This window comes from Neodiprion pinetum, chromosome 2, assembly GCF_021155775.2.
Source record: "Neodiprion pinetum isolate iyNeoPine1 chromosome 2, iyNeoPine1.2, whole genome shotgun sequence".
Taxonomy (NCBI): domain Eukaryota; kingdom Metazoa; phylum Arthropoda; class Insecta; order Hymenoptera; family Diprionidae; genus Neodiprion; species Neodiprion pinetum.
Genome location: NC_060233.1, coordinates 9,890,604 through 9,904,867, shown reverse-complemented (window position 1 = coordinate 9,904,867; position 14,264 = coordinate 9,890,604). Strand labels below are relative to the sequence as shown.

The following is a 14,264-nucleotide window of genomic DNA, read 5'->3' as shown; positions in this document are numbered from 1 at the left end:
CAAAAATACAAAATGAGTAGACTGAGGAAAATTTCATTTTTTATAGTAACCAAAAGAATTCAGTAAAACAGGTATCGTTGAAAAAACTGTTTGAATATTATTGGAATTACGAAAAACGAGGTACGCCTAACCATTTTGCGCTGTCGTCGATCCTTTTTTGGTTATTGCAACGCAAAATCAGTTTGTGAGGTTTACTCTACTGTTTTAGTCAAACAAGGCTTTAACGTCAATTTATCGTTGCACGAGCATTGAATTTTCGCAACAGTTGCAAGAAAATATAGCAACAGTGATCGTGATGAGAAAGAATAGTAACGGATACTAGAATTTCCGGTAACAGCTAGAAAACTAATTTTCATTTTGGACCTGGAACTATATTTTTCGATTGTGGTAAAATTGAAAATACTTAAGGACTCGGCGGTAACTGGAGCTAAAAATTTCTCCTAATGTGAGATACAAAGTTACTGACGTAGAGGCTAACTTGAAGTTACTTAAAACTACACTGAACCAGAAATCCTTCGGCGTAGTATTAGAGGAACTTGGGGTACGACGGACTCGAAAAGACGATTCTTTCATTGTGTAAAACTTACGAAGGATTCGATTTTATTCGAAATACTCTATTTTTTTTTGACAAATCGCTTACACTCTCAATTATAAAAACTATTGAACCAAAAGTTTGATTTCTTCTTCTTCTTCTTTTTTTTTTCTTTTGCTGGTAAATTTTTCACGGGGTCCATTGTGCCCCAAGTTACCAAATATTGTAGAGTGATTAATACATCTAAATGGTGTGCACTGTGATAAGGAGGAAAATTTACGAGTGTAACAGATTGTATAGATTGTCAAGAATATAAAGATAATGAAAATTAGAAATTAAGGTTATAGCGGTTATGGGTTGCGCATTATAGATAAGAGACTTGAGAGGGAAAGAGAGAGAGGTATACGCATGGATAAAGTGAGGAAGAGATACTTTGTCGATTATTCATTGTAACAGGTTTCATTCGGGACGCAATTTATATCGCATGCATTTAACGAGCAGTAAATCTCGTTGCGGGGAATCTGCAGCAAAACACACGTCGTTACAATAATATCGTTGCAGGTCGGTTTGATCAAGCTATCTGTACCTGCTATGTTCCTACATTACCGACAGCGAGTCATAAATCAATTTTCATTCCATTTCTGACGGACATTCGTGAATACCAAAACCGCTATCGCGACAGATCAATGAGGTATCGACTGAGTCAAATGTTTTATCAAAGTTTTGGTAGCCTTTGTATTTTTTTACTAAACTGAACTGCGCACTTCGCCCGGAATTCAGGATGAAAGCTTCGATTATAATATCGTTATAGCTGATACGCAGTTCGAAAAAATTTGACCAAATTCGATAACATTTCCGAAGTTTCTGGAAATCGGATTAGAGTTCCGTTTTCTTTCGTTATTTCACGCGATATTCACTGTCATATTTTTATTTTTATTTTTTTGTTATCTAAATCGATAACGGACGAATAGTAGTTTCACCAATCGAGAGATTACTAGAAAAGCGATTGTTAAGAAACTTGAATATTTTTGCGCGTCGTGTTTCTTTTGCAATTTTTTAGAAATTATTATGTATAGGGCAGAATAAAATTGCAAATGGTTATGGTAGTTGTCAAATCCAGATTGTCCGAAACACAGCAAGTATAATCTTGTCTTCGTAATCGTATTCGTTTCGTCCTTTATTCATGGTGGATTCATTCGCATCAATGACGTTAAATTTTGTTAAAATTTATTGAAATTAAATTAGTTTCACGAAACTGTGCAGAGTAATTCAGTCCAATCAACGAGCGCGACTCCCAATTGAGCCAGTCTCGCAACGCCGGTGCCAGCATGTAGCAATTAATACAACAGTAACCAATCATTAATCTCTGTGTATCAAAAGTGGGTGTACAAAAAAATACAGAAAATTGTATGCATGATACAAATGAAACATGGATGAATAAAAATGAAATCGCACAAATCGGATAATGATGGAAAAGGAAAACTGTTTATGTACAGGTCAGTTGACGATATAAGAGGCATCTGTTTTTTAGAAGACTCAACAGTGGCGATCAAAAATTTGAAAAATTAAAATCCGTTAAAAAAATGAAGAGTTGGAGAAAAAATTTTACAATAAAAACGATGAAAATGATAAAACTATGGTGTTTTAATCGTAATCAAATATTTTCGGGCTACTTTTACTCATAATTTTAGGATCATTGAGATCAAAAAGGTGCAAGTTGCATGCCTATCTCATTATAATTGTTTGTCTGTATGTTGGTTCAAATTTTTAGACACAATTAGCGATGCTGTAAGAGAAACAGAGATAGATAGATAGATAGATAGTTTATTTGCCCTGGGACAGGTCTCCTCAGGCAGCGTACACAAAGCTCATAGAAACAGATTATATGCATAAGCATTGAGCACAATAAAGCTAACAACAAATTAACGTATGTAGATTAAAATTCAGGTTGAAAAATAATGAAAAATAATGATTAGAGAAGGAGATAAAAAATAGATAAAAGTAAACAGACCGAAAGAGATTACAAAATAAAGACATAGTAATAAATAAGATAAAAAAAAAAAATAGAGTTGAAAAATTGAACAAATAAATAAATAAATAAGTAAAGAGGTTATGGAACATGTGCAAAAATATAAGAGAATAGATAAAAGTAACATAACATGGAGAGAGAGAGATTGGAAAGGATAGAGAAGAAGAGACTCTGCGGAATTTGACATTTGACATTTGACATTTCGCGAGTTCTTATCTGTGCAATTTCCGTCTCTTTCAGATGTTCGAAGATGAAGTCGACCCGACCTCCAAGCAGCAGAGCCCGAAAGGAGACGGAACATCAAACATAAATGACGGAACGTGAAAGCGACGTAAAATGAACATTCGGTGCCGTAGGATGCCTTTTGCCGAAGGGTTGCACAAGGTGAGTAATATTGTTTAATTTCTGTCTATCTCGCATTTATTTTTACCTCCAACTCCCCGAACGTCAAGGAAACGGTGATCAATAGAATTCGAAACTTGATACGGCAGAGGAAAAATGCGGTCGGTAATTTCATCACCCCTTCTTTCCTTCCAATAAAACGTCTTTCAAACATTTTTTTCATTTCGCCCACAGTACGCGCCGTGTACAAATATATACGGATATAAAACATTACTAACAATCCCGAAAATGCGAAACGATCGATCGCTCCGTTATATCCATAATTAGCTTTCGTGTCTACGGAAACATTTTTACACTTTTGTAACGAAATTTACTAAAATTTCACACTTTTTTTCTATGCAGAAATTTATTTTCGATGAACCGACACTCGATAAATCCATAGACTTAAGTCTGTACGTCTCGCACGCTTTGGTAATTTTTGTTGTTTTATTTTGCTTTATAAACATTGCACCGTTACATATTATCAAGCCCTTGTGAGGATTTGTGTAGGTTATAAATTGCAAATAACAAGAGTTACGACGTTTTTTTTTCCTGTGAAATTTAATTGCCACGTGTTAAAGTTGTTTTCACACCAATCATTCGCCAATTTACTTACGATCAGTGAAAAGTATTCAAAATATTAGATGAAAGCGGTTGGTCGGAAGTAAACATAATCTTATCGCTTGTAAGCTGGATGGAAAAACTCACGGGTCCAACTTACACATTTAAATTTTTCGATGTAGACTCGATCGAACCGGATGCGACAATTCAATGACTGACTGATAATAAAACTTGGAAAAAATAAAAAAAATTGACACCAATATCCGGATTCTGCTTTTGTTCTTCGCGAATCTCTTTGTATCTTTGTAGTAAAAATATGTATATAATTAATAGGTATTTTCTGATGTATATATGTGTAATACAGGACTGAGAAACGGCTGTAATTATCTTTGAGAAATTAATGATAACTTTGCATCGTCGTTACAGAATATTTCACGATAATTAATTGCGTGGTATTCGCGAGTTTCCCATCATTGTGTAATAATTGTAGAGGCGTTAAATTTTCCTCATATTGGAGCAGGTGTTCAAAGGCTTTGATAGCAGATCAGCTATACTTTTAACCACGTGTAGGTACAGATCATTCGATATTGATTGTAGAGGGAGAGATTTATTTTTCATTTTTCATATCGAAGATCGGGGAAACACAATTTCCCTGCTGATGAAACGGGATGATAACAAAATTACACGTAATTGTAACATATTGGCCTTACCGCCAATTGGGTATTGAATAAATTGGCGCATCATGGATTCGTTTCGTTAGTGGAAAATTCAATCAATATCGCTATACCTGGAAGGTTTCCAATCAAGGAACTTCAGTCGTTTGCATCTCATGTTCCCATCGCGGATGCTCATCGAACCGTTTATTACTTTGTTCAACTAAACTACCGCTGAATAAAAAACTACCAGACTCAACCTCATAATTATACCTGTATTCTAACTACGTTTTGCCAAATAGTTTAACGATCACTGATATTGCGAAGCGAAAACCAAAACTTGACGAGTATAATTACAATAAACGGTATATTGCGTATCGGAGTGAGTTTAAATGTTATTGTAATTATCAGAAAACATGGTACAGTTATGGGTATTGTAATATTACGATAATCGAAAAGAGTAGTAACACATGCTGAATTTTCTGAATAGATATATAAAAAGTGTTCCGGGCACAGATTTCTATACCGCCGTGTTACCGACACTTAGCCAAGACACAAACCCTTTTCTATGATTTTCATTACTGGGGGACATCCACACTCAGACTAACTCTATAGATTATTGGATCATTTAGTTGCTCTATCTTACCGGCAATTCGCCCTGCTTTACCATAGTTTCAACTCTCATCGAACAAATTCCCCGATTACAGCTACAAAATTAATTTTCATTTTCTACCGAGAACCATAACTCTCGCTTACGGCGATAACAGTTTAGAACACTGTAGTAAACTTCTCTACTCCCAGCTTATTGCAACTCGCATTTTTCAGTGATGGGTGGTGAGAAGTTATGGTGGACGTGGGGGATGGGAGGTCGGGGCACATCGACGAATGGCACCCTGGTCGGCTCGCAGACGGTTGGCGAGGCGTGGAATGGCTCGGTGGAACACGACGCAGTTGCCGGGGGTGGAAACGACACCTGGACAACCGGAAGTGCCTCGGGGAACGATCGCGACCTCGTAGTAATGATCGTTACAGCAACAATTCTCTGCCTCCTGATACTGATCACTGTAATCGGTAAGTCACCCTGCTATTATTGAACATATTTTCATTTTTCGGGATACGGATATATAATTAATATTATTTAATAACAGCATTGGAAGTTAATCGAGGCGTAATTATTATGATGTATAAATTTACAAATTACACACATCACACCAGATACCGATACCTGAAATATATACGTGGTTCAGACGTGATTATTTTTTTTCACTCGTGAAAATTTGGCAGTTTATTATATAGTTAATAATTGTTAAATTTTATTAGTTATACAGCGGAAACTTTGTCACGGAACTTCTGTTAAACAACGTGTCATGCACGCGAAAGCTTGAATTTTAGCATAGCTCTTAACAATGGCTCGAAATTACCTCGAACAGGCGTCAATTCGCCGACCGAACAAAGGGTCGCAAAATGTAGCCGAGCTCTTCGCACGATCCAAATTAAAATAATTAGAAATTCAATTACCCCAGAAGTGAAAGTTGCGTTCGCACAACTTGAGACGCGACAGTGAACTCAATAATTACGGACAAATCGTACACCGCGATAGCGTTTAATTTATTTATGGAAAAAGATGGCGGTTTTGAATTGTTTGGGAAATCGGAGGAAAATGAGAACTTGGTTGAATTCAGGCTTGTACTTCTCGTTACATCTACCTCTTTTTCATACTTATATATATATATATATATATATATACATATACTTGTATTAAAGCATCGAAGTGGAAATCCTTGTCAAATTTATTCTACCTAATTCGAGCAGTGTGAATCGTTTCTTTCGGTTATCTTTTTGGATGTGGGGACTTGTTTAAAAGTTTTCCTTTGTTTTTATTTATTTAGTTTTCTTTTTTTTTTATTTATTTATTTATTTATTTTTTTTCCGTTACGACAGCCTTTCACGATCGCATTTGGAGTTTTATGGAAGTATTGAACACTTTTTTTTTTGGCTAAATTTATTACGATACGAGGAAAAGCTGACCGTCAACGCGGACACGTATCCCATGACATAATTTTTCCCGCTTCAATGACGTACCTGCATGCGGCCAAGGTCTCGATTAATCACCGAGTTTTGTGCTGATTACACAAAGAGAAAACTACGCGGACTCTCGAGTGTGGTTCTTGAGCCTGGCTAGGTACATGAACCAGTAGTGAAGGAGATTCGACGTTGATGAGAGTTCGATAGATCTCCAACACCCTTGACACAATTACACGTCGAGTATTCGATGTCTATAATAATAACGAAATGTAAGCAACTTTACGGCAAATTATTTATCAATTTTTCTTCATTTTGTACATCTACCCTGGTGCTGGAGGCTGTAAAGAGCTGAACATATACTTTTTTACCTACCGGTAGGCACAATGACACACCTATAATCACACTTGAGAATACCGAAGGTGCCTTGCCTCTTGACACAGTGCGCTGGAAGGTCAGCGATATATTAATCCTTCGCTAAACTTGTTCGTGATTATTTTTAAGCGGGTACCTGTTTTATTATCTACCAGCGTAAGGAAGGCTAAGAGGTGAGGCGAACTTGAAGAATTTATACCCCGAAGACGAATCGTTCAATTTTATTGTGGTTCGTTTTATCCAAAATTATATAGATCGAACTTTATCCAGTCATTTTTTCGTTACGATAAATTAATAAGAACCATTTTTAGTGCCAGTAATGTCAAACATTTCGCTCGGTTGAGCAACACATGTTTTACCCTGCCCGTGATATCTCAAATACGATTTCAATCGATTCGATCCAAATTTGGAGAAAGTTTCCCGAGACAGTTCGTCCTCTTCACTACGATGCCGTATTTTCTTTTAGCCCTGATATTTTTCGTTAATTAAATGAAAGCGTCGTGAAAATTGGACGAAAAATCGAATTTCAACTTCAAACGGTGACCAATTTGTTAGCAGCAGGAAAAAAAAAGACATTGAATGATTAGCTGCTCAATTTTAAACCTCTACAGCGGGTTCACTCGGAACAATTTCTCGTCAATCAAGTTTTTATAAAGTCAAATGTTTACTGATTTAAAAAAAAAAAAAATTCATCCCACGGGCAGAAAGCGTTTGTATAATTAGCTCTAGAAGAAAAAATGTTTTCAACGAAACAAAAAATTGCGCCTCGTAAGCAAATTTTCGTTTATATTATATATGTATATATATATATATATCAGACAGGGTTGATTTTATGTAAATAGATACACGTATTTTTTGTTTCATGGCACTGCAAAGGTTGTTACTTGGAGCGAATATGTGTTTTTTTTTTTTTTTTGTTTCACCGTTTCATTCGACTTTTACACGTATGAATAATAATCTGTGTGTTTCACCGGTAAAGCCTTCATTTCTCAATTTTATTATCATATTTTTCCTATTATATTGTCTGAATTTCTGAGATTCTAAATGACTGTTTGAACCCCGGTTGGGAAAAGCGTTGCTTTTTCATTCGTCTCACCAGTTAATCATTTCCTGACATTACGAGGTCTGAATATGATATTCATTTCGGGTATGTTATACACGCACGCACACATTTACACATATATGTATGCCCATGTGTGCGCACGTGTGATGTATCGGTGATTTAGCTTTTATCTAAGCTTGGAAAGAAAGTAAAGAAGAAGAAAGAAGATCCGCGAACGCTGATGCGTAACGTAAACTTGAGTAGACTACCACTGAAATAAATACAAACAACTTGAAACTTTCGTTATATGTATGTACATAATATATCAGTTTCAAGATTAGAGCGTACACGGGGATACTCTAATCTTATAAATTATTTCGCAAGAAAGTATAGCTCTGCTTTTGTGCTCGAAAGTCGGGAGCGAAACTCTCGGTGAAGAAATTCTCTGGACCCCAGGGTATCAGGACGACGATTGCCTTTTAGGATTGAACTGTATTACCGACCGATTGCGTCGCTTATCCCGTCAGTCTTACGAATTTACTCCAAAATTGGCAAAAAAATTTTTTATTGGCTGAATCGGAGCCATTTTTCGTTTGAGTTTTTTTTTTTTTATAGATCACGCAGAGATTTCTTTTTTTTTTCGTGCCAAGTGGTTTGAAATAGGTTTCCTGGTGTAAAATTGACCGAGGAACAAGCACACGCCCTCAGATTTGACTTACGACAAAAATGGTGAAAACTGATAAAAAAAAAAAGTAGAGAAAGAACACGCCATAGATTTTTAGGACGAACCGTTTAGAAAATACGCGGCGTAAAAATTTCGCGGATTTTTGAGTACGGAATACTTGTGACTTTTATTCCGTGTCTCATAAATTTTGTCACGTAATTTGTCGCGGCAAATGTAAAAATTTCGACTTAATGCTTAATAGTTTGAGTACGCAAGCATATTTTAAATCATTCGATACGAGTTTTTTACGTCCGAAACGAATGAAGTGATATTTCCTTCGTGAATTTATTGAACCTGACGTTTGACAAGATTTTACAAGAAGAAAAAAAGAAAGAAAAAAAAATACGGCAATTTTGAAACAGATTAACTTTACTACTCAATTTTTACCTCGATACTAGAAAATTATGTCTCATTGCAGAAAGTTGCACGAGAATCTTGAAGCAATTCGGTTACTGTTTGAAAATATGTCCACTTGTCATTCGAAAAAATGTTTCATTTACAATCAATTCGTATTCATGCATGGTCTGAAACTTTTTTTTTTTTTTTTTAACAAATTTCATTACGCACAAAATGAGTAAAAAAATGAAAAAGGAAGAAAGAAAAATCTCGAGGGGTTAGACTTTTGTGGAAAAACGTTGGGCGGTGTAGAAGAAAATCGGCTCTATTTGACAGCCGTACAAATGGTCGCGCCTAATTCAATCTCGCGATATTTTTCCGTGGCGTTGATGTTGCTCCAGAATAGCTCAAAGAAAAAAAGTCCGCCCTCTGTAAGCGGGATAGTCAAAGCGGATAATTTATGACTAAAATTCCTTCCACTATCCGAGACGCATGAATTTTTCACGGTACATTTTTATTGTAACTCAACATCTCGAGGAAACTGGCCTCGATGGATTTAGAAATAGACGAACGATTTATATTTCGCCTCTTGCATATTTCAGTCACTCTTCCTAAAAAGGGACGGATTTGCGTGATTGGAAAAAGCGGCTGACAATTCTCGGAACAATTTATTCGAAGGAATATAATTTTTCATGGTGCTTATCGTGTACGTGATTCGTATTCAATTTTTATCTGTAATCAAATTACCGTGTTTTAGAATGATTGTATTTTTTCTGATTCATAGTTTTTCTTTTATCTCTTTTTTTTTTATCGAGGATTACATAATGCTCTAATTTCGTTGTTCCCGATCGATTTGAGTCAAGTAAGTCAACCGAAATTGTAGAGCGAAAAAATGGCGTCAATTTTTCAAAAAAATTTTAACAATTATTCGAAGTATTTTTACTGACACAATTTCCATCAAGTTATTTTGCACGGTAAAATAACTGAAAGATTATGCGTTTTATTTTGATTTACTTTCAACTCGCAAACGATTAGACGGTGAAATGCGATGTTGGGAAGTGATAAAAATAAACATTTCGAATGCCATTCAATCCGAACCTTGATGATCAGCAGAATTATGAACTTTCAGAAATGTATTACCCATATCGTTTATTTCATACTCGTTTTTTTTTAAATATTACGTTACATTTTTCAAACTAGACTCGTAGGATATTATCGTGAAATTATTACGTTGGTTCCAAAAGTTCGCGTGTTTGTCAAAAAAGAAATCATCAAGTCATAAATGTCAAAATATATTCGCATTTCGTAAAAATTCATGGGTAACAACTCCTACCGTGTTAAAAAATCAAAAGCCAATTGGCTTTGGAACGATACAATCTTAAAAACGTGTTTTTTCCCCCAAGTATCCAACTTTTTTTGTGCTCTTACCAACAATTTAGTATTTTTTTTTTTTTTTCAATCTCTTACTTTCCTTTCTGCCAAAATCACAGTCCGATACAAAAAGGATAAATAATTTTCTTCATTACATATCGAGTCAGATTTCCATGTGGTCAGTTTAATTTGTTAACAATTACTTGTGCTTTCACCGTATTCAAGATTCTCACAATCGAGCACGTATAACGAATATTCGATACCGTATTACTTTACATTAATGACGAAGACATCGTGCTGCTAAATAAGAAAAAAAAAAAAAACTTGTTCCAAAAGATACGCGGTTCAGATTCATCAATTTCAAATACTCGAGCTTTGATTTCCATCGCGGTTTTTTCTTTCAGTCACTTCATCCAACACCTTCAAACCTCATACTCTCTAAATTTGTTTGCCGTTTCTTTTTCTGCTCTTCTTTTTTATTTTTCTTTTTTTTTTTGTCAGTAGCAATCCAAAGAAAAAAAAAAGTCACAGCGCTCGGAGCTTGCTTGATTCGGAGAATGCGAACCGATTGGTTATTTCAGGGTCCACGTCGGAGGCTTAAATTCTGATGACGCATCGTTTTTTTTTTTTTTTTTTATTTCCAAACGTACACAACTCGGAGGATGCTTCGATATTGCTTCTAGATGACCGCGCGGAGTTACAAATATCTACTTATAAATTTATGTTCGTTTAAAAAGCTGTCCGTCAGCGAATACATCCGCCTGAAATTGAATGTCGAACTATATTAAACCATCGAATTTCCTAATTCATTGTGATTTTCTTTCCTCTCTACGCAGTTAGAATATATTACGATTACCGAAATAATCAAACGTGCGTGTTTCTTCGGATTTTTGAAATCCGAGATTTAACGAACGTCCAAAAATCCAACAATATTTAGCTACCGCAAAAATAACATTCCGTCATTTTATCTCTTTCATTCTCTCTTTTAGCTCTTTTGTCACGCACGCGTTATATCGTGTATTTTTAAACCTTAAATTGAGATCCCAAAGTCTGAAGGTTTGCTTTTCCGGCCATAAGGTGGATCGATCTTGGATACACTGCGATGATTTATATACGCTATACCTCCGTGCTCAAATGTCAACAGTCTCTTCGTGACTATGGACAATTCTCTTACTCCGTTTTATCCCTGCAGACTTTGTCACCGATGAATTATAGGAGCCCCGTTGACCAAATCATCAATTTACATACCACAATAAAAGAAATTTTTAGTTCCAGTTACCGCTCAGTCCTTGACTATTTTCATTTTTTACGACAATCGAAAAATATAGTTCTAGGTAGAAAATGAAAATTAGTTTTCTAGCTGTTACCGGAAAGTCTAGTATCCGTTACTATTCTTTCTCATCACGATCACTGTTGCTATATTTTCTTGTAACTGTTGCGAAAATTTAATGCTCGTGCAACGATAAATTGACGTTAAAGCCTTGTTTAACTAAAAAAGTAGAGTAAACCTCAGAAACTGATTTTGCGTTGCAATAACCAAAAAAGGATCGACGATAGCGCAAAATGTTTACGCGTACCTCGTTTTTCGTAATTCGAACAATATTCAAACAGTTTTTTTTAACGATATCTGTTTTACTGAATTTTTCTAGTTTCTGTAACAAAGGAAATTTTTCTCAGTGCAAGTATCGCAAAAAAGAATAATAAAGTCCAGTTTTTTTAGTTCTTAAAGTTGTTCATTTTCTACGAAATATAAGTAGACAAAATGTGGTCATTTTAATGTCTATAATAATAAAAGTTTCGAAAGCTTCATGCCCCTGATTATAATACATCAGTACTTTGATTTCTTGTCCAAGTTTCATCTATAGAGTCTAATTCACTCTTATGTCGTTCCGAATGCTGTCAAAACAAGCGGCTTTAGGCTGTTTTTAAACTGCAGGTTCCAATTTCACTGAAAAAATAAAATACTAATATCCAATACGAATTTTGAATCGCAAAATGAGATTTGCGATCAACGAAGCCTTCAGGCACATGTTACGTGAAAATAGAACCGCGCCGATTGAGACCAAAATCATTGAAATACGGTAACTCAGTAAAAATAACTCCCTTTTATTCTCCGTAAACCGAGAAACGCGAAGTTAAAAAGACACTCGAAAAAATTTCCAATAAACCGAGACCAAGAAGACAATATTTCGTAGAAAATTTTATTGAAATTCATTAAAAATTTCGGATGCGAAAATCTCGACACGTGTCAAGATGAAACTTACGACGCATATATACATATATATAAAGCTCGACTATTCCGATATCGATATTACGATCAAGTACTCGAATCAGCACTCTCATTTGCTTTCTCCGGTAAATAAGATTGGTAAATGGCGTATGTAGGTATTTCTGCACTCCAATCGGGTGATCGGAATTAGATCGAAATCCCTCCTCATCCCGAGTTCCTAATGAATTCCTCTTTAATTCTAGGACTGTGCGTCGTATAATCCGTTTCTGAAAGTCAAGTCCGTGCAGGAAAATAAACCGTTGAATATGGAAAAGGAAAAATCCGAAGTCGACGGAAAGAATGACAATTTCGAAAAATGAAAATTGATATCATCTTGCGGTGACAGCGGCTCTGATCGTTGACGCGAATCCCGAGAATCAGGCAATGGATACGTAAAGTTCATTGTGAATTTATACGAGTTGAGAAATATGAGGCCAGAGACGCTCTCCGTTGTTCTGATTTGTGTCAATTTTCATTTACACCCCTCGTATCCTCGTGTTTTTCTTTACTCAATTTTAAGCTTTCGCACTCTTGCAGAATTCCAAAATAAACCTCGCACACAATCGATAATTTTAAAGAAAATTACAAACGCGTCAACCCGTTCACGCATTTTTATGGAGTATCATGTCAAAACGTTATTTCCAATTATAGTAGGTGGCAATATTTGATTTCTATATGAATTTTTATTTATTTTCTATCGCCTTGTTTCAAAAAACTCTGAATGTATTTGAAACCCATTTTATACATAATATTATTCGAATGATTTTTGAGACGAATAAGATTGTTCCTTATTCGTTTGTTGATTAATTATTAATCACGTTGAGTCTGTATTTGAATTCACAAACTACGAAGATATTTCATTTATTGTTAAAAAAAAAAAAAAAAAAAAAAATGGATGCACTGGCAGTTCCTTATGGTATCGAAGTCGCCGATCGGTATGCTAGGAATTTGTCTGACCATTTTGATTAATGAAAACAATTTTTAGAATTTCTACGTCAGAAGTCGCGCACCGAAGCTGCATCGGCACGAATATGCTATTACTTCGGCAGGATGATAGTTCTCACCTTGTTTATTGCGGAAAGCGATATAAAATGTGCCGGCTTGCCAAGTTGCAGTCGCATACTCACTGAATTGCTAAATTTTTACTCGTTGTTTTTTTTTTCTTTTTTTTTCTTATGCTCTCACATTTATTGCTTAAAAATTCACTTCCAGCCTCTCACTTTTTCGTACTACAACTCAGAGAAGAATGGGAAGTTGTTATGATCACTCTAAAAATGAAAAGCCGAGTTTTCACGAGATCTAGACTATTTCAGGTCTGGAAAATCACAACTCTGACCATTTTGCAGATGGGCGTTTTATTAGAACATGTCAAAAATTTCACTCTCTTCAGGCTGCAGTCAATTTTTACCCGCTTGTTATACCCTTATTTATAAAAAAATTTTTTTTTCCGACCATCACGACCGATGTTTGTCTTTTTCAATTATTACAACGTACGTGAATATTTTTTTCGTATCGTTCAAGATTGAGAAAAATCAATCTTAATAGCGCCTTAAAGTAGCTTCTGAAACGGATTTATTAATCGTTGGACACAAAAAATTCTAAAGTTGAAAATAAGCGATCAGCGAACTTTTTCATCTGCACAGTTCAGCCTGTAACCTCTTTTCGCCAGCTGCTTTCTATTCATAGAATTTCAAAACATGGAAAGACAGATTATAAAAAAATCAATATATAAAGAAGTGGCAGTATCGAAAATCGAAATATAGAATCGTCAGAATGAATATGAATATAGCAGTACTAGGATGAAATGCCTCAGAAATGATAACCCAAATAGAAATATCCCATTGCAAAAATGATCCATAACAAAAATATCACATTCGAAAATTTACTTAATTTTTTTTTAATTTCATTCAACTTGGTATAATTTAATGTTTTGTAAATTTCGTCTTTTTTTTTTTGCATGTGTTATTCT

At 35.2% G+C, this 14,264-nt stretch overlaps 1 protein-coding gene across 3 annotated transcripts in view; it reads left to right on the top strand.

Moving 5' to 3' along the window:
- LOC124211912 (5-hydroxytryptamine receptor-like) overlaps window positions 1-14,264 on the top strand; it is a 182,591-nt gene that overhangs the window by 42,522 nt on the left and 125,805 nt on the right. For 2 of the 3 annotated variants that reach the window (XM_046611446.2, XM_046611443.2), the window contains exons 2-3: window positions 2,802-2,945; window positions 4,982-5,227. In XM_046611446.2, the coding sequence (XP_046467402.1) occupies window positions 4,984-5,227 (244 nt within the window). In that variant the 5' untranslated portion in view covers window positions 2,802-2,945; window positions 4,982-4,983. Of the gene's footprint in view, window positions 1-2,004; window positions 2,029-2,801; window positions 2,946-4,981; window positions 5,228-14,264 lie in introns of those variants that run through there. The other variant, XM_046611444.2, reaches the window with a different exon arrangement.